The sequence below is a fragment of the Paroedura picta genome, chromosome 2 (genome assembly GCF_049243985.1).
Source record: "Paroedura picta isolate Pp20150507F chromosome 2, Ppicta_v3.0, whole genome shotgun sequence".
NCBI classification, from domain to species: domain Eukaryota; kingdom Metazoa; phylum Chordata; class Lepidosauria; order Squamata; family Gekkonidae; genus Paroedura; species Paroedura picta.
The window spans coordinates 57,934,143-57,956,252 of NC_135370.1; the positions used below are offsets into that span (position 1 = coordinate 57,934,143).

Here is a 22,110-nt window from a genome sequence, read left to right on the forward strand (position 1 = left end):
TCTAAATTATTGGACAGGCTTTGAAGGTTAAAATGCCTAGTAAACAATTTAAAAGAATTTATATCTATCTCGATATCTATCTCTATAGATATCTTCTATATCTCTCTATACATATCTTGCAGTCTTTCTCACACTTTTAAAAAACATCTCCTTGATTCTAATAGCTTTTACAGCTAAAAACATTTGAATTGCAGTTCACATAATAACTGACACTAGAACAAAATGGGATAATTCTACAAAGATGGTTAAGCAATCCAAAACCAGACAAGCCTTCCATTCTTTACACATGTCAAGCAGAGTCTTGAAAATGGATGAAGACATCCCACCCTTATTTGTCTTCACTTCCACTCTCCTGGATTGCAGCGTGCCTAATGGGAATCCCACCTGCAATGTATCACTTATAAGAATGTTTATTCCTTCCTCTGAGCATGAAATAGCCTTTGCTCACAAAAGAGTGTATTTTCTTGGATGGATAGTCCCTTTAATTGCCAAGTCCCCTTCCTACAGCAGAAACTATATATTCTGCCTTTTATATTGCAACATTTATATCATATGTATCACTAACTGCCCCTACCATAAACAACACCAAACAGAAGAGGAAATATAGGGGGTAAATTCTTTTAAGACAGGAGGAAGATAGAGAGGAAACAAGTATATATTTAGAAAGATAGCAAAAGAATATAAAATAGGAATAAGACTACATGAGTACTCTCCTTTAAGCCATATCTGACTCCATTATGCTGCATTTTCCTTGACAAAATACCAAACTATGCTGTATACTTTGAGAAACTTAAGACTGTATTATAATAGTGTTCTATGCACTTTAGTTATGCATGGCATATAATACTGTGGTTAAGTTTAACAGTCTGAAGTTTCCAATTCAAAATTTCCAGGTCATCTGCTAACATGATAGGTGGTTGAACCTTTGTTTCCATGAATCTACAAAGAACCATCCCCGAAGCAGGTTTGACCAAGGGCCATTTTAGATGTGGATATTTTAAGTGTTACAACTTAACTCAAAAGTTTTAGGAATCCCCTTGACAACAAAGAATACACTTTATACAATTATACAACATGAAATCTAGATATGGTTCTATATATCATAAGATGTTCTTGGAATAAGATATATGGAGGGAAGGCCACTAGAAAATTAAAAACTTGTATAACAGAACAGTTGGGGCACCCTTTGCGTTCCATTTTATGGAAAAGCAACATCAACCCACTGATTTCATTTTGGAGGTTTATATAAATCTTACCATCACAACAAAAAAATCCTGTTAAGAAGGAGATGGACTAGATTAATGTTGTAGACTATGTAGGGACTTTGTACAATAATAAATCAATAAACTATCTGTTGGCCTAAGGTGAGCCACTATTTCTCATTTTCAGCTTTTCATCATCACCACCAATCAATCACTACTCTGCATACTGTTAGGATAACTGAGATATTGGTAATAAAGTTATATGGTGTTAAGATAATTTAAAACCGTCACAAACACTGAATCAGATTTCTGAACTTTCAAGAAGACACCACTTGCCCTTACACTTCACAACTTTCTTCTGTAATCATGACTACAAAGCTTTTTATCAGCAACAAAAGTACATTTTACATATGAGTCCAATCTCTTTCCATACTGACTGTAGTTCCACAGTACCACACACAGCGTCCAGGCTCTATTCAGACATCATGAGAAGCAGTGGTTGGTCATTACAGAAACAAGCCTAGATAGACTAGACTTAGTGATTCCCCCATCTTTTTTCTCCATACCTGTGACATTGACTGAAGATTTCCTGCCTGGTTATAAATCCATGGTTTCTTTTAATGTGTAGATCAGCCCAAATGACAAGTTCTTTGTTTTGTTGCCTACAAACCAGGGATCCCTTTCATAATTTAACCTCAGTTTGAATGGAGTACAAAAGAATGAAGTACAGAATAGGCAGCACAAGAAACAACAGCTCCCTCACTGGAAACGTGGAAATCGTCGATGTATATGAATTCAGGGGGGGGGGGGAAGGGCCTACTAAATTTACCAAGGGCATTTCCTAGTATGATATTCCTTAGTACAAAGCAATTTCTTAGTACAAACTTCCCAGCTATGGCTCAATGCAGATCAGGAATCTTGACAATTAAAGCTAACCAAACTACTAGACAGATTAAATGCAAATTTGGTTTGACACAGTTTCTAATTAGGTCAGGAAGCTGCATGAAAAATGCTCATAGGAAATGTACTTGAAACCCTTCCTACAAAGGCTGAATAGCCTTCGGCATCCTGTATGTCTTGGGAATGTCTTTTTATAATAAATTGTTGAAGGACAAAGAATATCTCTCCTGGTGAAAGAGGATAGAAATGCATCATGATTTTCCATATTTGATCAATTCAAGCACTTGCCAAGAGCAAACTCTGTATAGTTATCAATACACAGTGGAATAATCATCCTCCAAGTGAAAATTGCCTTCAGGCTGTCACAGACAAACAGGAGTTATAGAACAACAGTTACTTGTTACCTGAACCACTAAGTGATGCAACCGTTAGCTGCCCAGGGGAGACTGACCTCAGCCACCCCAGCAACTGCACTCTCAAAAACACCAGAAATGAGGAAGTGAGACAAAGGAAATGAGACAAAGGTGTAACAAAAGCAGCATGGCACCCGAGCATCTCTGGCATCTGTTCTAAGAGGCACATTCATTCCCAACACAGAAGAGAAAGAAGATACGAAGTGGCAAATAAATGGCTCTAAACTCTAACCTGTGTGCAGGCATCATAACCTCTGGCAAGATTAACTGACAAAGCAAGTTTTAAAAAAAAGATTTCTTAATGATAAAAGTGGTGATGAAAGGAAGAACTATTGTAAGTAGGAACAATCTGAACAAGTAATTGGCAGCTAACTTTCCAGACAGTCTGAAAAGAAGCCACTACTTTCTGACAAAGGAAACAGAGAAGGTTAGTAAGGGAAAACCAATGGGACAGGAACACACACAGGTGCCCTGTTTTTAAAGGGGCCCTGAGCATATTCAGGTATTTGATAAAATTAGTAATTTCCAAAAGGAGGATTCTAGAACCAGGAATTTGTTTATTTAATTCACTTGTATCCCATCTTTCTCCACAATGAGAACCCTCTCCTCCATTTTAACCTCACAACAACCCTATGAGGTAGGTTAGGCTAAGAGATACTGACTGACCAAAGGTCACCCAGCAAGCTCCCTAAGCATGCATAAGGATTTGAACTTGGGTCTCCCAGATACTAGTCCAACAATTTTAAATACTGCAGAATCCTAGCTCTCTTTGCATTTTGTTTTAAACTTTATAGAACAAGACATTTAAAATAGGTAGAAACAGAAACATGAAAAATAAGATTTGAAAATTAAAATCTAAGCAGGTTTTCATTCTGTTAAGGGGGAAAATACACTTAAGCCCACATCTGATATTTAAGAAGAATGACTTGATTCATTAGTTAAATGTCTAAATGAAGTTTAGCTGTCAACGGTGATCCATGCAATGGTCACCTCTAGACTGGACTTCGGCAAATTGCTCTACGCAAGCCTACCCTTATCCTTGATCCGGAAACGACAACTGGTGCAGAATGCTGTGGCCAGGATTCTCACTAAAACATCTTGGAGATCCCACATCCAGCCAGTACTCCAACAACTTGGCTGGCTCCCAGTTGAATTCCGGATTAAGCTTAAGGTTCTGGTAATCACCTTTAAGGCCATACATGGTATGGCCCAGTATATCTGAGTGACCACCTCCCTGCCTTACGCTCTACCACCTCCAACTGGCTGCGGATCCCTGGCCCCAGAGAAGCACGTCAGATCTCAATCAAGGGCCAGAGCCTTCTCGGTCCTGTCCCCTACCTGGTGGAACGAGCTCCCTGAGGAAATCAGAGCCCTGCCTTAACTCCCACAGTTTTGCAGGGCCTGCAAAAGGGAGTTCCTCCACCAGGCATATGCTTGAGGCCATGGGGACACAGAAGCGGTGGAGCATGGAGCATAGAGCTCCGCTGCAATGAACCAGCGGCAGCCTGGAGCAGTGCTTCACACGCGGAATCAGCCTCTGTGAGACAGGATGCTGGACTATATAAAATACTACTCTGATCCAGCAGGTCTATTCTTATGTTCATATGTATTTTTAGATGTTTTATTCTCATACAAGTAGTGACTAGAGAGACATGACATTAAATTTCTGAATAATATTAGGAATGTTCTGGCCAGTGACCATTAATGATTATTCAAGTACTAACAAGAAAGCCCATTGCAGGCAGGAATGCAATGGGCGCTAGGACCCAGGGGACACCGGGAGGTGCAGATCTCTTTCTGTGTGCATCTCTCTCCCCCTCACTGCTTGTCTCTCAGTGTGCCTCCCAGGTAATTAGGAGGGAAGGAGTGCTGGTTTGCAGTTTGGAGCAGCTCTCTCTGTCTGTCTCTCTCTGCCTCCCTCGCAGCAGGAGCGATAGGAGGGAATGAGGGCTCTGTGTGTCTCTCTCTGTCTCTGGCGTGTCTGAGAGGAACATGGCTAGCATCCAGGGAGGGAGGGTGGGAGCTGCATGGGCAGGGCCAATCAGGCAATGCTGGCTGCACCAGGATTGGCCTTATTCCAACTTGGACACCCAAACACGTTCCACCTCCAAGGCTGTTTCACAAATATATAGAGGAACCATGGTTAAGGATGGAGGTATGATCCAAAAAGAGTCAGCACTAAAAGGAAGATAAAAGGGAAACTTCTTCTTGAGTAATTATGCGGGTGGCAGTTTTCTGCAGTCTTATGCAGGGGCCTTTCCTACTCCCGGTACCAAGAATTACTCAACTGGGGTTAGCAGGGATTGATCTTGGAATCTTCTGTATGCCATACATATGCTGTACAATTAAGCTATGCCAGTGAAGAGATGCACCAACATATATAATAAAATCTCCATGTAATCACTTATCTTATAATTATATCACTATATTGAGAAATGCTCAGCTTTCTACAGTTTCTAAAATATTCTCATTTGAAAAAAGCACAAGTTATATCAAATCACACAGCTTCCTGACTATCTTTTTCTTAAGTTTCATTTTTGAGAACAATACAATTTTTCCACATTCAACACTGTCTGGGGCTTGGTCATTCAGCATGCCTGCTTCATTAATTAGGAGCCCAGCTGGGTTCTGACCTTTGTCAAAACAACATCCAATTCTTTGCAAGCACGTTTGAATTCACTATCTCCCAACCTGCTTCTCATGTACAAATGACTTCTGGGCACAGTCTGCACTTACTTTTTTTATTCCATTGTCAATCCTGTTGAATTCAGATCGCTTTGAACTCTAGTCTTCCTCTTCCCCCCCTCCCCATTGAAACAGGAAAGTCTTCTGCACGTGGTTAGGGAGGCTCGGAAGAGGGGGGGGGCGGCAAATGGAGACTCTTTCTTTGTTTTCTTGAAGGGGGGGAGAGGATCCAAGAAGTCAGAGGAGGGAGGAAAAAATCTTTTCTTTTCTTGAGGGGGAGGGACCGAAGAAGGCACACAAAAAAATCCAAGGCCAATAGAAGTTGAGAGTACTTAGGGGCTTCTTCTTTAAGGCAGGATTGTCACATGACCACCTGTAGCCAATCACGGGTCCTCTACCACGGAGGAGAGCCCAGATTCAAAACAATGCGATTTTCTGAATATATTCAGGATTTTCAGCACTCCAAGATAAAGCACAATAAAGGTAGGGTGACTCCGGATCAATCCTTGTTGCTGCAGAAGGAAAATTTAAATCGCCCAAAATCCAAACGGAAATCGCATTCCGTGTAGAGGGCAGGGACTGAATCGATCTGGGGTTGGAATAAAAGCCCCGTGCAGTTTACACCCTGCTCTAGGTCATTCTCTTCAAGTGTTGTATGAAATTATAGTAGTTTGCAACAGTGTCAACAAGAAAGTTTAAGGATATCTTCTTCATAACCAAAATTTCCTCAAAAATCAATTCCCATAGTAGCTCACAGAAATAAAAAAACAACACAACTGACATTGTGGGATTTACCAGCTTTCCGCAGGGCTTGCAAGACGGAGCTCTTTTGCCAGGTTTTTGGTTGAGGCCAGGGTCAGCGAATGAGTGCCAGCATTCCCCCCCCCCGGACCTAGTAAGTTAGATCTCCTCCCCACCCCCCTGCCACTCTGATAGCAGGGGTGGGAATAATGAGAGCTTCCGCCATGTTGGGATTGTTTTAAAGTCTTTTAATGTGTATTTTAATGGGGGCAAGACTACTGTGACCCGCCACGAGCCTACGGGGAGTGGCGGGAAATAAATCTAAATAATAATAATAATAATAATAATAATAATAATAATAATAATAATAATTTAACATTTCATATAAATTGTTTTTTTTTGTGGTGGTGGGATTCTCAGAGCTGGGCCCAAGCATGATTGAGTAGTAGGTGCTTGATTGTTTTATATTATCCTTCTATTGACCTTCAAGATGAGAACCGGTAGGTAGCTGGAGGGGTTGCTGTTGCTTCTCCATTCCAATATCCTCAGCACTATACAAGTGTCAAATTCCAGGAGTAGCTAGACAAATAAAGTAATCTGAAAAGGCCAAGCTATGTAAACAAGGCAGATTCCTAGCTTATGGGATGATCAAGCTATAGAAATGCTTATGTTGAGATGTTGTACAGTGCCGACATCACTGTTTAATTTTGCTACTCAATAAAACTTGTATGAATCCCAAGGAAGTAATTATTTGGGTATTTCCTCACATCAGTAAAAATAGTGTTATGTCAGCTGAATGACAAAGTGCTAAATTTTTTTGTGTTTCCCAGTCCTTCCTCATCTTATTGCTGCCTCACCTTTGTCTGATTCCTTTTTGTGCATCCCACCCTCCACGTATGCTGCTGGAAATGGTGGAAGAGAGCAATGTGCCTTATATGTGACTCACTTCTGCCTGTCAATCAATTCAGGCAACCAATCCCCTTTCTCCAATAGTTTAAAAGTCCCGTGATGCCCGCTATTTTTTTTATTCATACTTCTCCATTGCAATGTCTATGCATGGAATCATAGATGCATAGTGCTTTTTTAACGCCCCCTCTAATGGGATCACAAGTCCTTTGATACATCTAAAAATTAATATAATTCCTGACTTTTGCTGCTAGTCTGGTATTTGTGTCTCTCAACTGCACCTCTGCATTCTGCTTGGCTTATTCTTCCCCTTGACTAAGAATCCATGTGTATTTATCATAGAATCATAGAGTTGGAAGGGGCCATACAGGCCATCTAGTCCAACCCCCTGCTCTACGCAGGATCAGCCCAAAGCATCCTAAAGCATCCAAAAAAAGTGTGTATCCAACCTTTGCTTGAAGACTACCAGTGAGGGACATGCTCACCACCTCCTTAGGCAGCCTATTCTACTGCTGAACTACTCTGACTGTGAATTTCCCCCCCCCCCCTGATATCTAGCCTATATCATTGTACTTGTAGTTAAACCCATTACTGCATGTCCTTTCCTCTGCAGCCAATGGAAACAGCATCCTGCCCTTCTCCAAATGACAACTTTTCAAATACTTAAAGAGGGCTATCATGTCCCCTCTCAACCTCCTTTTCTCCAGGCTGAACATTCCCAAGTCCCTCAACCTATCTTCATAGGGCTTGGTCCCTTGGCCCCAGATCACCCTCGTTGCTCTCCTCTGTATCCTTTCAATTTTATCTACGTCCTTCTTGAAGTGAGGCCTCCAGAATTGCACACAGTACTCCAGGTGTGGTCTGACCAGTGCCGTATACAATGGGACTATGACATCTTGTGATTTCTTGTATTTCTTGTACAAGGCATCCATTTCTTCTTGCATTACTCTCTTGAGTTTGCTTGCCTCAGCTGTACGTCTGCCCATGATGATGCTTCTTGCAGTAACAATGTCCTTGAGAGGTAGATCAGTTTTCCCTCTGCAGTTCCCCTACTGGCCCACAATATTCACCTGAGGCCCTGAGTCCTGTCTGCCCCTGCAGCAGCTCCTGTCTCCTCAGGCTCACCGGCTACCTCAGGAATCTCCATTTTTACCTCATCTGCTTGCATATCTGTTTGTGTCTGCATCCACTGGCACTGGGTGATATATCAGCAGTTGCTCATTGTCATTCTGGGCAGTTCTATATCAGCATTCTGGATATTGCTTTGCCATTCATCGAACTGCACCACTCTGCTTGCAGTAATTTCACCAGCGTTTGGATCTACAATTCTGTATCCCTTGCTTCCTGCAGCATAGCCTACAAAGACGCCTTTCTTCAGTTCTGGGTTTAAGTTTGGGTCTATTTTCTTTTATTATTATTATTATTATTATTATTATTATTATTATTATTATTATTATTATTATTATTATTATATTTATACCCCGCCTCCCCCCCGAAGGCTCGAGGCGGCTTACATAACCCCGTCCCCTAAAACCATAAAATGACAATAAAAACCAATGATTTACAGTAATTTGGTATAAGAGTAGGGTCTTGGACCCAAATACCTAATGTGCCATATGCTTGACTTTTTGTTATGCTAAGACATAGGGAGTTTTCTCTGTCACCTTGGTTCGGAGCCTGTTCTGTGGTCACTGCAGCTCCTCCCCATTATCTGAATGGAAGCCTTGAATTCAATTAGTACATATTATTCAGGAGAAAAGAAGGGAATCAATACAAAGGCCAAAACAAGATTGTGATCAATGGGATAATGAGCTGGTGGTATAAATTAGAAAGGGATAAAAAGGCTACAAACATTCTAGCACTAGAATATATGGCCTCAAAATTAAAAACTTTTGGCATAACTTATTTTTATCTATGGGGATCATCTGAGCCCAGATTTTGGGTTGGCTTTTGGCCAGAGCTACTTGATTCATTAACTACTTTTTCTTCCTGAAGCACAGCAGGAACACATGCTCTTGCTGGCATCAGCTCAACTGCGGCATGGTCGAAGCATAAACAATCGAAGCTCAAAGAACGGCTGACTCTTCTCTAGACAAGATGCCCAATGAGCGATGCTATAATCATGAGGAAACTCTTACTCCAACGCAGTCAGAGAAAACTTAATCTGTTTTTTTCTTTGCTGAACAAAGAGAGGAAAGGAAAAATGTTAACCTCACCAACAGGATGAGGTACCTGGCCAATCATAATATTGGTCTTCAAGATATCATCAATTAGGAGTTTGAAACACTGGTTTTCTTCCTTTAAATTATTAACATGTTTAATTTTTATTTACTGTTTTGAAAATTTTGAGAAACCTTTTTTACTTTCAAGCAAAATGATATAGTAATGTTTAAATAATCATGAGCTTTGATACAGAATCTCTAAAATATTGCAATGAATGTTATTGGAGCAATAGCTTAAAAACAACATCTTCATTCACTTGGTGTGAGTCAAATGCTACCCCAAAAAAGTAAGTTAACTTTATAAAGGAGAGAAGTTTATCTAAGTGTAGGTAAACCAAAGACAAAAACAGAGAAGATTCAAATGGGTAGCCGTGTTGGTCTGAAGTAGCACAATGAAATCAAAGTCCAGTAGCACCTTTAAGACCAACAAAGATTTATTCAGGGCATGAACTTTCAAGTGCAAGCACTATGAACTCCTTACATGACATGGAATATATAGCATAAAGATCACATATCTTTGTTGATCTATAAAATACAAATCACAGGCTCATACAGTCACAATTTGCATCACAGCCTTGCAGGAAAAAAAGTGGGGTAAGGGTGGGTAGGTAAACTGCCAAACTCAGTTAAAGTATGTATGTGTGTGTGTGTGTGTGTGTGTGTGTGTATATATATATATTTTTTTTTTCAGTTAAAGTCTTCCTGCCCTCCTTGCATGATATATATGCAGATTCAGGCTGCATAAATCTGTAGTTTCGGTTTTACAGACGAATAGAGAAGAGATGAATGATCTTTGTGCCATCATGTTTTGGCTTAACACATGAGACCACATATTTTACTTTGCATTAACCATCAACATCAACCATCAATTATTTATGTCCCCAATTATTTACTTATTTTTCATCATAAAATGATTTTTCTTTTCTAATCTTGGTGTTTATGACAAAATATTTCATTAACTGACTATATTTCTATTAGGGGAAAATTCCTTCATGTGGTGGAAAGCAACAACAAAGTATAACAAGAGATGGTTTGATGGAAAAATGGGAGCCATACCTCTTGCCCCTTCTCCAAGCATACTTATTTAATCATAATTACTTATGTACAATCCCATCTTTCTGCCCTTAAAAGAACCACCAAGGCAGCTAACAATTTAAGAGCCTGTGAAGGAGACAATCTTATGGAGATAATCTTCCCACAAGCTCATCTGGGCTTCCCAATTTAAACGAGACTGCCCAACAGAGCTCACCAAGGAGCTAACCTTCAGTGAGAACTCCCTCTATAGGCTTGTCTAGAGCTCTACTGTGCAGCCCAGTTTAAACCACACAGCTCAACAGAGCCTCCCAAGTAAACTCTGAAGGCATTTAAAGTGCTTATTGTTCCTTTAAATTCCTTCTACAAGCAACAAGTTCATCTAGTTGGCATTTAAAGGGACTGCATTCCCTCTAAATACCTCTTAAATTTGAGTATATAGCTGTCCCAAAAAATCCTAAATATTCTTCAGGGTTTTTTGGGGGATGACCATTTAGGACAACTGAAATTCAGCCCCAATCTGGCTGAAAAAGCAGCCAGAAAATACCAATAAGGTATTTATACCAATAAGATATTTTCTGGCTTTTATTTATTTATTTGGCCCTGATATACTGAGATCACTTAGGTTGAGCATAGGCTTCTTTAGAAGTAGATACACTATAGCCTGTTGCAAAGCTAGAGTGAAGCTCCCTTAAGGAAATATGAACTAGCCTTGAACACAGGCGAGCCAACTTTCCCCAGAAGATTTAAATAACCCGGAAGGGCAAGGGACATAGAAGTAGTAAGTAGGCCTCAAACGTCTAAGGATCCTATCAACATTCTCAGACTATAGTATAATCAAAAAGCCTGAAACCCTGAATGATAAAATGGAAAATGGAAGTGGCAGGGAAGGTGAGTCAGTGCAGTGGCACCTTCAGCCTCTATAGGGACTGCCCTGACAGCCCCATCTTAGTTGTTACACCTAACAATGTTGTAGGATCAAGTGTGTTGCTTACGCAACTGCAATTGCAACTAGCCCCCATTCTGATAAAAATCTGAGGCTCTCCCAAAATAAAAATGATTCCTCTTGGAACATCAAAACCCAAACACTTCAATAGTGAGAGGATAGGAATATTGCTTGCTCCTTGAAACGTACAAAATGTCAGTCATTAAGAGAGAACTGGTATAAGATGTTTTATAGATGGTATGTTAAACCCAAACTAATCAGTAAAGTGTCTAAAGAATGTGATGATAAATATTGGAGATAAAAGGAACCAATTTTGTTCTTACATCATATGTGGTGGACATGTAAAATAATAATGAAGTTTTGGAGAAAAATTCATGCTATTTTTAAAAAGATGTTAAATATCAAATTTCTAGTGTAGCTTGACTATATATTAATAAGTGTAATGCAGGTTAATATACCTTGAAAAGTGGGAGAAGTCTTCTACACAACTACAGTAGCAAGAATAATCATAACTAAGAACAGGAAACAACAAGATTCTCCCAAAATAATGGACTGGTTGGACAAGTTGGGAGAACTATCTAAAATGGCTAAACTGACCAACCAGCCTAGTTAATGCAGACCAGAAGAAAAATTTAAAGAGTCATGGCATTTCTACACAGACTATATACACAGACAGTCAATATGTGTATTAGTATATTTATCAGTTGAATAAGGTTCAAACGTAATTCTATGGAGGTTCATTATCCTTGTATCCTAATCTATTGTTTTCTTCTTTCCATTATGTTTTAAAATTAATAAAGGCTGGTATTTCTGGCATTAAAAAAAGGAATATTGCTTGCAGATAAGGGGAGGTTAAATCACTTGGGGAGGGGGTCTTTCCATTAACCTTGTTCTTAAAAAAATATAGGTAGTGTTGAAATATCCCCAAATGATACCTGTAGGAAAGAAAGCCACAATATATACAATGGGATCTAAGAACTCCACAACTTAGTTGTTCCTAATAACAAATAAATATTTCCCACTTCCTAGTTGAGATACATACTGTCCTTCAGTTTCTCTTTATTTTAAAAAGAGAGAATATAAAAGTTAAAAAGAGGCATATTAATAGCTGGCAAGTGGCCACAATGAGCTCAGCCTTTCCAATGGCTAGAAACCAAATACTAGCTTTTTATTCTTGCAACGGATATTCTTTTTCTCAAAATGTTCCAGTTTCTCTGTTCACAGCCACCTCTTTCATAGCGAATTTGGATGAACAGCAAGTATAGGGTAATATAAATTGACAGGCCAGCAGCTTCAGAGGACTTCATCTGATAGGGGAAAGTGATGTTTTTGGTATGTCTGGCTTGTTACCCATAGACTGGTCTAAAGCATGACTGTCTGACAGGCTAGTTGGCTAAATGAAGTTCTACTGTGTTACACACTTATTTGAGAGGAAATTCACTATGCTCAGAAAGCCTGAATGCCTGATGTCTGGGATAGATTACAGAGTGTGAGCTTGTTTTGAGCCATGCCAATGAGCACACTTAGCCTTGCTGCGACAACTATGGCATCATAATAATCAAGGACCATCAAGTCACAACTGACTTATGGAGACTCCTCAGGGTTTTCTAGGCAAGAGATGGTTTGCCCATTGCCTTCCTCTGTGTATTGGCACTGGTCTTCTTCAATAGTTTCCCATACAAGCACTAACCATGGCCATCTCTACTTGATTTCCAAGTTTGTATGAACTCCAGGTAGTCTAGGCTAGAGAAGGGAAGGCCCCGAAAAAAAAAATCAGATAAATGGGAGGGGGACACACTAAAACCTTCATTTCCCCTGAAAAATTGGGAGAAATTGATATGGACTATTCCCTCCCTTCCCATTCCATTCCAGACTCTTTGGCATTGCATTGCAACATTTGTATGAATATTTGCTACCACTACTGTTATATGTTTGTTTCTGTTCTCTCTATATGCTTCCCTCCTTCCTCCCCCACCTTTTTTTACATTACTGGGTTTTGAGTTTTTTTCTTGTTCTTTTTCCACAGTGTTTTTGAAATAAAGAAGAAAAGATGCTCTGGATTTTATCTCCAAATTCAAGAAGTTCCCACAGCACCTCCCAAGGAATCATCCTTCCATGCTATCCCATGAGAGTTATGCTAGCTAGTTTAATTGTATGCTCAAGATTAAAACATATCTTCTCTTTCCACAACCAGTAATATCCTAAAGATATGTCAATCATTAGATAGTAGCATCATCCCTGGAATGTGACACCTAGTCACACCCTTTTCACAACCAACAGAGCACTAACAGCAGTACATACTAGAACTCCACAGTATTATTCCACAGGTTCATTTGACAACTGCATAGACATTGCCATGGGTACTATGGTGACTGCCCCCTCCAATCAAGAGAACAACCCTTCCCTCATCTGAGTTTGAAATCAAATTTTCTACCCTGAATGGCTAGCCGAACTCAAAATTTACAGAGACACAGGAAGCTGAACGAGTGCAAGAAAACATTTGTTCCCTCATCTTATCTTTGTCAATCAGAGCTAGAGGGGTTTTCCAGACTGAAAAAACACAAAGAACACCAGGAAATTTATAAGATGGAGATTCATCTCTCTCCCTTCACATCAGTAAACCCTTCCAGTCACAATTCAAGCCAAACAAGCAGCTTTAGGTGTAGCATTTATACTTACTCGCCTCAACTACAAGGGACTGAACATCCAAGTCAGATGAATATAGCAAAGTGGGATTAGAGCTTTCTAAAAAGGATACTAAAGCAAAACACAATTTGTGGATACCTAGTTCAATGTCAGTGCATATATCTGAATTGCATCCTTGAAATACAGGCAACTGAAGACACCTTCAAATAACTCTGTAGGAATGGAGCCTAACTATAAAGATGCATACTTACCATAAGCAGTCATAGTCCCAACATATGGTCCATCCACCACATCTCTATTCTCTTCTGCCAGTGCTTTTATATACCTTTTGCTGAGGTCTAGTATTTGTTCTCGAAGCACTAAACTACTTTCGTGCTGAGTCTTCTGCTGGATTGTAAAATGCAACAGCATCATTCCCCAAATGAATCCAAAAGTCACAAGGAAAAAGCCAAGTTTTTGAGAGGACAACTTCCATGGACTAAAGTATGCCATGGCTGTTCAACCAGCTCTGAAGTCACTCCAAATGGCTCTTATAGTCCCAAACCAAGGGCAAACTTCATTGTTCAGGGGTGTAACAGTCACAGTTCAGGAGCCACTCTGGCTCATAAATCAGCAAGTTGTCTTCATTCAGCTGGCCCATCCTGTTGCTGCAAGGAGAAAGGAAAGATATCGTTATTCAAAGTAGAAGGCATACTTTCTTTTAGTTTTTTTACAAAGTTGGAGCAATATGCTTCTCTGTTCATTTGTAATGGTCATGAATCAATATTTTATCATACGAGTCATTGTAGAAAAAAGCTTAGAAATATCTGGGCAGAGAACAAGAAATATGTCCGAACAGGTATGGAATATACTTTGCAAAAGTTAAAAAAGGTGTGTGTGTGGGGGGGGGGAAGCTTGTATCATAGTCAACCTTGTATACTATGTAAAGTTCCCAACTGAATTCCTAGTAAAAATCTTTTCATATACTAGAGAGGGATGATGTACATGACACTGAAACTCTGGATGCACCAATACAGGGACACTCTTGTTCTTTACCAGCTTTACAATGTAAACATGCAACGATGCTGTAGTTTTGGCAACTGCAATGGCATGCAGCTAGACTTCTGTTTCCTGATCCTCTGATGAGGAAAGTAAAGACTCCCATGGGAAGAAACAAAAAAGGGTTGTAAACAGGTGTACAGTCTACAAGATGCTACCAATTATTCTGATGCTGAGAAGAATCACACACTGATCTGGTATGGACTTTCTCTCTTTTGAAATTGCGCATAATACAGTCACATAATCATAGACCTATGTGGTAGATGAAAAGTAATTTCGTGATGTGAATTTTTTTATTTCCATTTTTCTGCTCTTCCAGTTTTAGTCCATCAGAGAAATATGTGAGGCAGTGCTGGATGAGACATCCAATATATCTCCAGATAATTTCCTAAGGGGGTAGTGGGAAAGAGCCTTGGGTTCTTACCAGCCTGAAGAGTGCCTTCCCTGCTCTACTTAAAACCAACCAAACTCATTATTTCTATGTGAGATATCCCCTTGATAGTTTCAGAATATTATTGCACTCGGTCCATAAAAGTATAGTGCTGCTACCATAATAGTCCAACATAGTATGACTATATTCTGTATGATTTCAAAGAGGGGAAAGTATCCTGGTTTCCTCAGAGATTACAGTGACATGCACAAGTCCATCCACAATTAGCATTAAAATAATCTAACAATCACACAACGGAAATGGCAACAAAACTAACCAATCCCAAATTTACTACATAGCCCCTGCCTGGCCAGCAGCGCAGTCCTGTCTGAACATGGCAACACAGAGAAAGACACACTCTCTCTCTCTTTTCTTTCCTGCCCTTGCATTTTCTCTACCTTTAATGGTAAACCAGAGTTCTCCCTGGAAAACTGGGGGGGGGGGACTGAAAATGCCTTCAATAAACCAACATTTACTGGTGTAGTCTTGTCCTCCAAACCAGAATCCTAAACTACAGTTGGATAGTGGCTTCCAGCTCTAGTGTGGAGGTCGAGCTTGAGTCATATTTTGTCAGTTTGGATGTCATAGCAAATTGTGGAGCAAAAACAAAGACATAAGAAGGCAGAAGAGGAGAAAAGAGGGGGAGGTGAAAGAAGGTGGGTGGTTTGTGGCTTACAACCCACACCACAGGAAGATTCAGAAGATCGGGTCAACATCTGGTCCACCTGCCTGGTGGAATGAGCTCCCAGTAAACAGCAGGTAAACTCACTGAGCTCTGCAGGGCCTGTAAAATGGCCTATGGTTGAGGCCAGTAAAACAGTTAACATCTAAATCAGCCACCTTCCTACATCACACCCTATCCAGGGCCCAGAGTTTGGGTCTCAGATGCCTGGTTTTAGTCTCTTAGATTTTGAAATTTTAAATATGATTTTATTACTATGGGTTGTATTATAATGTTTATGTTGTTTGACGCTCTGAATCCGTCTTAGGTGGAGAAGCAGGTTATAAATTTAATGAAATAAGATAAATAAAAAATCAATTATACAATACTGCCCCTGGTTTGATGAGATGTCATTTGGATCAATGTGCTGCTTCTCCTTTAATTCACATTCTCTGGAGTGGAGGGAACCTGCATATTTTAAAGTCAGCAACTGGATTTGATTGCATGTTTCTTGGCGGCATTGGATGCTAGTCCTACTCCAGTGCTAAGAATTCAATTCTGAGGATGCAGGAGGACAGGGGGAAGCATGGTGACATCAATTCCTGTGATGTTGCAATGGAAGTGGCCTGGTCACATCTGAGTGTCTGGGTGATGTCACATCTAGTGACATTTCACTTCTGGGTGTGTGGCAGGGATGCATGGTCAGCTGACATCACTTTCTGATACCTCAAAGCCTGAAAAATATTTCAGTGGTACCTACATGGTCAAAAGGTTAAAAGCACTAGGCAAAATCTAGTAGTTAAACTAAGAGTTGAAGGCTCCTATATCTCTCATATACAAGTATCAGAAGGTATGATCACAGACTTTGAAAGATGTTATAATTAAATAGAATTAAATTATATGCTGTAGAATTGGAAACCTGAATGGTAATTTCTTCCATTGACCTACATGTATAAACAGGTAAATTATAGAGTATAGCATATTTAGGTGCTTGAAATGGGGAAGAAAATCCTTCTGCATATAAGGAGCATGGGTCCCAGGCTAATTTTCTCACTTATGTGCTATTTTCTATGGACAAGAAGTCTTTTTAAAAACAGGAGACAACTCAAGCACATTTGTACTAGCATGAAGATCTATTATGTATTTTTGAATTAAAGGGAAGTTTCTTTTCGCACCAATCTGTGACTTTTCTGCATACATTTGAGATCACTGTGCGTTTTATGTACAATCCAAATAAAGAAGTCTGCCCTATACATACTATTCTACACAATATGGAATAATCATATCGTGTAGGATACTGCTGAAATTGAATGATATTATCTCATTTCAGGACTGAACATCTGATGTATTTGTGCAGAAATCGATGCAATGATGAAAAGGGGGAGATGTTTATTTCATGAAAGTATTGATTTTTTTTTAAATCTGAATTCTCAGACTTGCCCAACACATCAAAAATTGACAAGATCTTGTTGAGTCTCTTAAGTGCTTTTGAGAGAAGTCTTTTGTGGCTGTGCTGTATCTGCAGCTGAGTTGACCATGTCTCCATTCTCAAACTACAAATAACATTCCTATATCAATGAGGTCTTTACACCAAAGTCTGTGCAAAACCAACTTTATTTCTGCTATGAAATTTCATCTAATTTGCATGTTAGTTCAGAATGGTTCAGATTTTTGAAGAGATCAAAATGCATTTAATATTTGATGCCTTACTTTGAAAATGGAATCAAATTTAATCAGTTCTCCTCCATATAAATTTTTGAAATTGGAAATTATATTTGACACTAGGACATCAGGACTTTAATTCCATACATTTTGACAGAGTAAGACAGAAAAGTATTAGATAGATTTTGGTACAATTAAGTTTAGAGTTACTGGCATATGGCAACCACAAACATTAGGCTGATGGCACTTGCTTGCAATGTGCTCTTGCACGAACTGAAAGTTTTTGGTTTTTTGAATAATATCTTATCATGGGCTAACCTCAACCTGAATTGTCCCTGTAAATTTCCCCATGGTTAGTTTTCTTGATATCTTAGATTCCATCATTTAAACTACTTTAACGATGTTAGTTATAGTTTTCTCTTTAAAGTTTTCTTTTCACATCAGACATAATGGGAATAAATTTGCAGGGAGCAGAGTAGGCAATATTAGTTTAGAATTGAAAGCCAGTACATTTTCAGACCATCTATCTCTTCCTTCCTTCAGAACTGTTTCTGGTAATATACACTGCAATCCTAAACAGGGACACATCCTTCTAAGACCATGGCATTCAATGTATTTAACATTATGTAATTCTGCCTAGGAAAGCACTTATTGATTGAAGGGCAATGCAAACTCTTTATTAAGGACAAAACTGAGGAGGAAAAGGAAACCATGCATGCTATGCTGAATACCTTGAAGGAAGGGCAAGATAAAATTATCTCATCCTAAGGCCAAACTCATCTAGCTCTTTTTTACAAGACACTTTATCAAACATTATGTAAAATCACCTTATCTGTTCCTTGAATAAATTGGTACAAATAAAGTCAGAATTGGCATATGCTGGATTGTTCTGACTAATCATTAAAATCAGTGTGAAGACCTTGAACACGGAAATATAAGGAGGGTCATTAGTGTCTAAAATTTAAAGATTTATGTAGCCTGTATTCAAATCAGAGATTACAGATTGCAGAAGTGGGTCCTTGCTTTCTCCGGCTATCTAACACATCTGCACAACAACATATTATGCCAGTTCTGAACAAGCTATACTTGAGAGACAAGGACTTTTCTGTAGTGGCACTTTCCATAAACTGTGAAGCTCTAGTCACACCAAATATCTGATGTTGATCAGGTTAAATGTTAGTTCACCTGTTTAAATTTTGTCTTCTCAACTTTTGGTCAGGACCTTATGAGGTGTTTCCATGTTGGGTAGGGCTGGTTTAGCTTTCTCAATTATCTAGATCTTTACTGCTGTTAAATTGTATGTGCTAAATACACTTGGTATTACAGAGACTGCTCTAATCTTTCCTCATGTATCTTCAAATCTATGTCCACGCATCCTTCTTCCCTGGTTGTCCTCATATTGTCCTGCACTCTTTCTGCTTGTGGTCTATGCACAAAGCCTCAAAACAGTTCAGCTAAGAAAAAAACAAAATTCACCAGAGATAAAGGTAAGAGGGTGGTTGTCAGAAATGCCCCCCCAAAAAAGTTATATGTGATTTTTAACTGTCAAACAAAACAGAACCTCCAGTGAACGTTGTCACATAAAGTAAATAGGTTTCCTGAAAGTATCAATGTATCTGGCTGGTTATTTTGTTAAATTCCATTTTTTAAAAGTTGTTCTATAGTTTTTGAGTTTCTGAAGTAAGAAACAGACTGGCACTCTTGTTTTTCTTTTTAAAGTATTCTTCCTTTCTAGATTCCAGGGAGTTATCTTTCCTTTATTTCAGGACACTTATCACTATGCATGCCTTCAACTTTGTTACCTAATAAAGATGATTAAAGAATAACCTGTGCAAGACAGGAGGAACAAAAGCAGCTAAAAGATAAACTCCAGGTTCTTTCCCCTGTACACAAGGGCATGTGCACACAGATTCCTTCCCCCTACCCATGAAGACTTGTATGGGTACTGACAAGAAGAGACAAGAAATAATTAATCTTGAACAAGCAATACAATACCACTTTCAGGAAAGGCAATCTCATTTGTGCTTCAAGTGTTATTGAGCAGGCCTGTGGCAACCTATCCAATAGTTTTCTCAAACACATGAGTCCTTGACTGAACCATGCATTTTGAAATCATTCCAATTTTCTGTCAAGCATGCCACCTTAGTCCCATAGCTTAGTCCCATAGAAATTAATCCAGCAGCACACTGCTTCTCTCATTGTGCTTGCAATCCACTTTTGCTGTCCTTGAACTGTAATGTGTGCATGCACAAAATTTAAAATATAAAAAAGCCATTACTTCTCTAATGTTTAATGTTTACTAACTCCAGTATTACAAAATATTTTTTTTTAAATTATCATGGCATTCACAAGGGGTTTTTGGGGGTCAACCCCCCAAAAAAATTAAATAAAAGAAATAATACAAAAAGCTACTCGTTGAGTCAATGAAAACCTATTAACAAATGTACAAGATAGAAAAATAATAGGAAAAAAGTTTAAAAATTCAAGGAAAAGTGAGAAAGAACTTCTGGAATGTAACCCCACCCCCTTTTAAAAAAATCTTCTGCACAGGCCTGGTGACACCCTGCAGAATATTTCTTAAGGCCAGCCTTAAAATTTGCTCCTTGCCTGGACAGAGCCAACTGGATACTGAAAGCTGACAGAGCCAACTGGATACTGAAAGTGGTCTAGACAGGACAGGATGAGATGGTTTTGTTCTTTCCTTCATATTGAATAGAAAAAGTCACAATGGAAGTTAAAAGAACTGGACCCTTCAGAACCCTTTAGGATACCATACATTTCTGTACTATCTCCCATGATACTTAAGTCCCTTACAGAGACTGACCTAAGCATTAGAACAGGATGTAAATAAGACTCCAGCATTTTCTTCTTTTCTACTGCAAGCAGCCTGTTCTCAGGAAAAGTTAGGCCATGTGGTATGTTAACTAAGTTGAGTCCAGTGGCCTAGGAGCTGCCCCTGCTGGGTCATACCAAGTTGTGTAGGCAGTGAGTTTTTGGTAGTTAGTGGTGGGCCCATCCTCCATCATGCAAATAGAGGAGAGGACTTCTCTGTGTCTCTTTCAGCCTCCCTGTCCCCTTCTACTCCCCCCAGCTTTGCTTGCAAAGACCAAGGCTCAGAAAGCTTGGCAATATTGTTGAGGTTTCTTAGGAACCCCCAGTAGCTGATTGGGAGTTCCCTGAGCATTATTTCCTTAGAGCTGCAGACATTGGTTGGGATTTCTGGGAGCTTTGATCCCCAACTGTATTTTTTTTTTGTTTAGATTTCAGAATTTCCTTCAAACCTGGGACCATGGAATCTCCCCCCCACACTAGTCTGTCCCATCTTTATATTGATTTTGTATATTGAAGTAATACAGGTAGAAGTAAACTTCTGATCCCTAGAAATGTTATTTTGGGGACCAGCATCAAAGAATAGCTTGGGGAGGGGGACTCTAGCCAAGCAAGCAAACAGAGGTGGGCTTGTGCTTGGGCTCAGCAACATCCATCAAGTGTCAGTTCAGCTTGCAGCCTGTTCATTCCAGTGTGCTTGTTGTAACTGCGCTTGACAAACTGCTTGCTGGTATCTGAATACGTCAAATTAAGTTTAATTGAGCTTTCTACAAAATCAGTTGTGCATGTGAAATCTCATAGAGCTTTCCCACAGGTTTCCATTTGGTGGCCAGTTAAGAGTTGATCTATTGTTCAAGAAAAACAATGCAACTCTGTATTCTCACAGTAACTCAACAGTTGGGAAGTGTCTCTGTGTGCTTATGGCTGCTTTACTCTGCAAACAAGCTACCCTGGCATGGATAAATACACTCATGAACATTCTCACATCCCCTGCTGGAAACTGCAGTTGTCCCCCTCCTCCACATTCATTCCCCCATAACTTCTTTAATAGGAAAGGCAACTGAGCCAGTCAGATAAAGAATACTCTGAATTTGTGCACTTTCTTATCGGTGTCGCCATTACTGTTATGAATAAGAGAAATAATTTCCTAGGCAACCATGAGATTCTTATCCTAAAGCTGCTCTAATTAGCTTCATTCACATGTAGCATATGAAGCAACTTAGTTGAGAAAACACCCCAAAAGTAGCTTCTGAACACATGCATAGCCGTTAAGCCACAGGAATAAAAAATCATGTCAGTGTCCTAATTCATACTCAAATGAAGAATTCAGTCACAACACATTTAATCATAAATCATGTTCATGACATCCCCTTGCCTTCCTCCCCTTCCCGGCCAAAAGATGGTAAAAACACAATTATTTTAACTTTGCAAAGCAGGAAGAAAATTTACACTGAGGACCACTGGAAACAAACATCTTATTATCCAGCTCAACCAAAATTCTGTATCTAGTAACACAATGGTTTTTAGTTGTTAATGTGGCAAGGATTACTGTAATTTAAAAATGTGAAAACACCTGACAAAAAGTTTGTGAGGTTTCAGTGATCAAATAAAGGACTTCTATTATTGTCATTCACTACAATATACCATACACTGAGAATTATCAGCTTAGCAGCCAAATGTAGCATTATTCAAATGTAAAGCTTGGGATACATATGGAGTCCCTAAATTTCTACACTGAAAATGGACTCTGGGAGAGAAGTGACATTTGTAAAGCAAGGATGTGAAAGACAAACATCT

The 22,110-nt window shown here is 39.3% G+C and overlaps 1 protein-coding gene across 4 annotated transcripts in view; it reads right to left on the reverse strand.

Annotated features, from left to right (window-relative positions):
• MGAT5 (alpha-1,6-mannosylglycoprotein 6-beta-N-acetylglucosaminyltransferase) overlaps positions 1–22,110 on the reverse strand; it is a 160,591-nt gene that overhangs the window by 69,464 nt on the left and 69,017 nt on the right. For all 4 annotated transcript variants that reach the window (XM_077320240.1, XM_077320237.1, XM_077320239.1 and 1 more), the window contains exon 2: positions 13,945–14,340. In XM_077320240.1, the coding sequence (XP_077176355.1) occupies positions 13,945–14,185 (241 nt within the window). In that variant the 5' untranslated portion in view covers positions 14,186–14,340. The remainder of the gene's footprint in view (positions 1–13,944; positions 14,341–22,110) is intronic.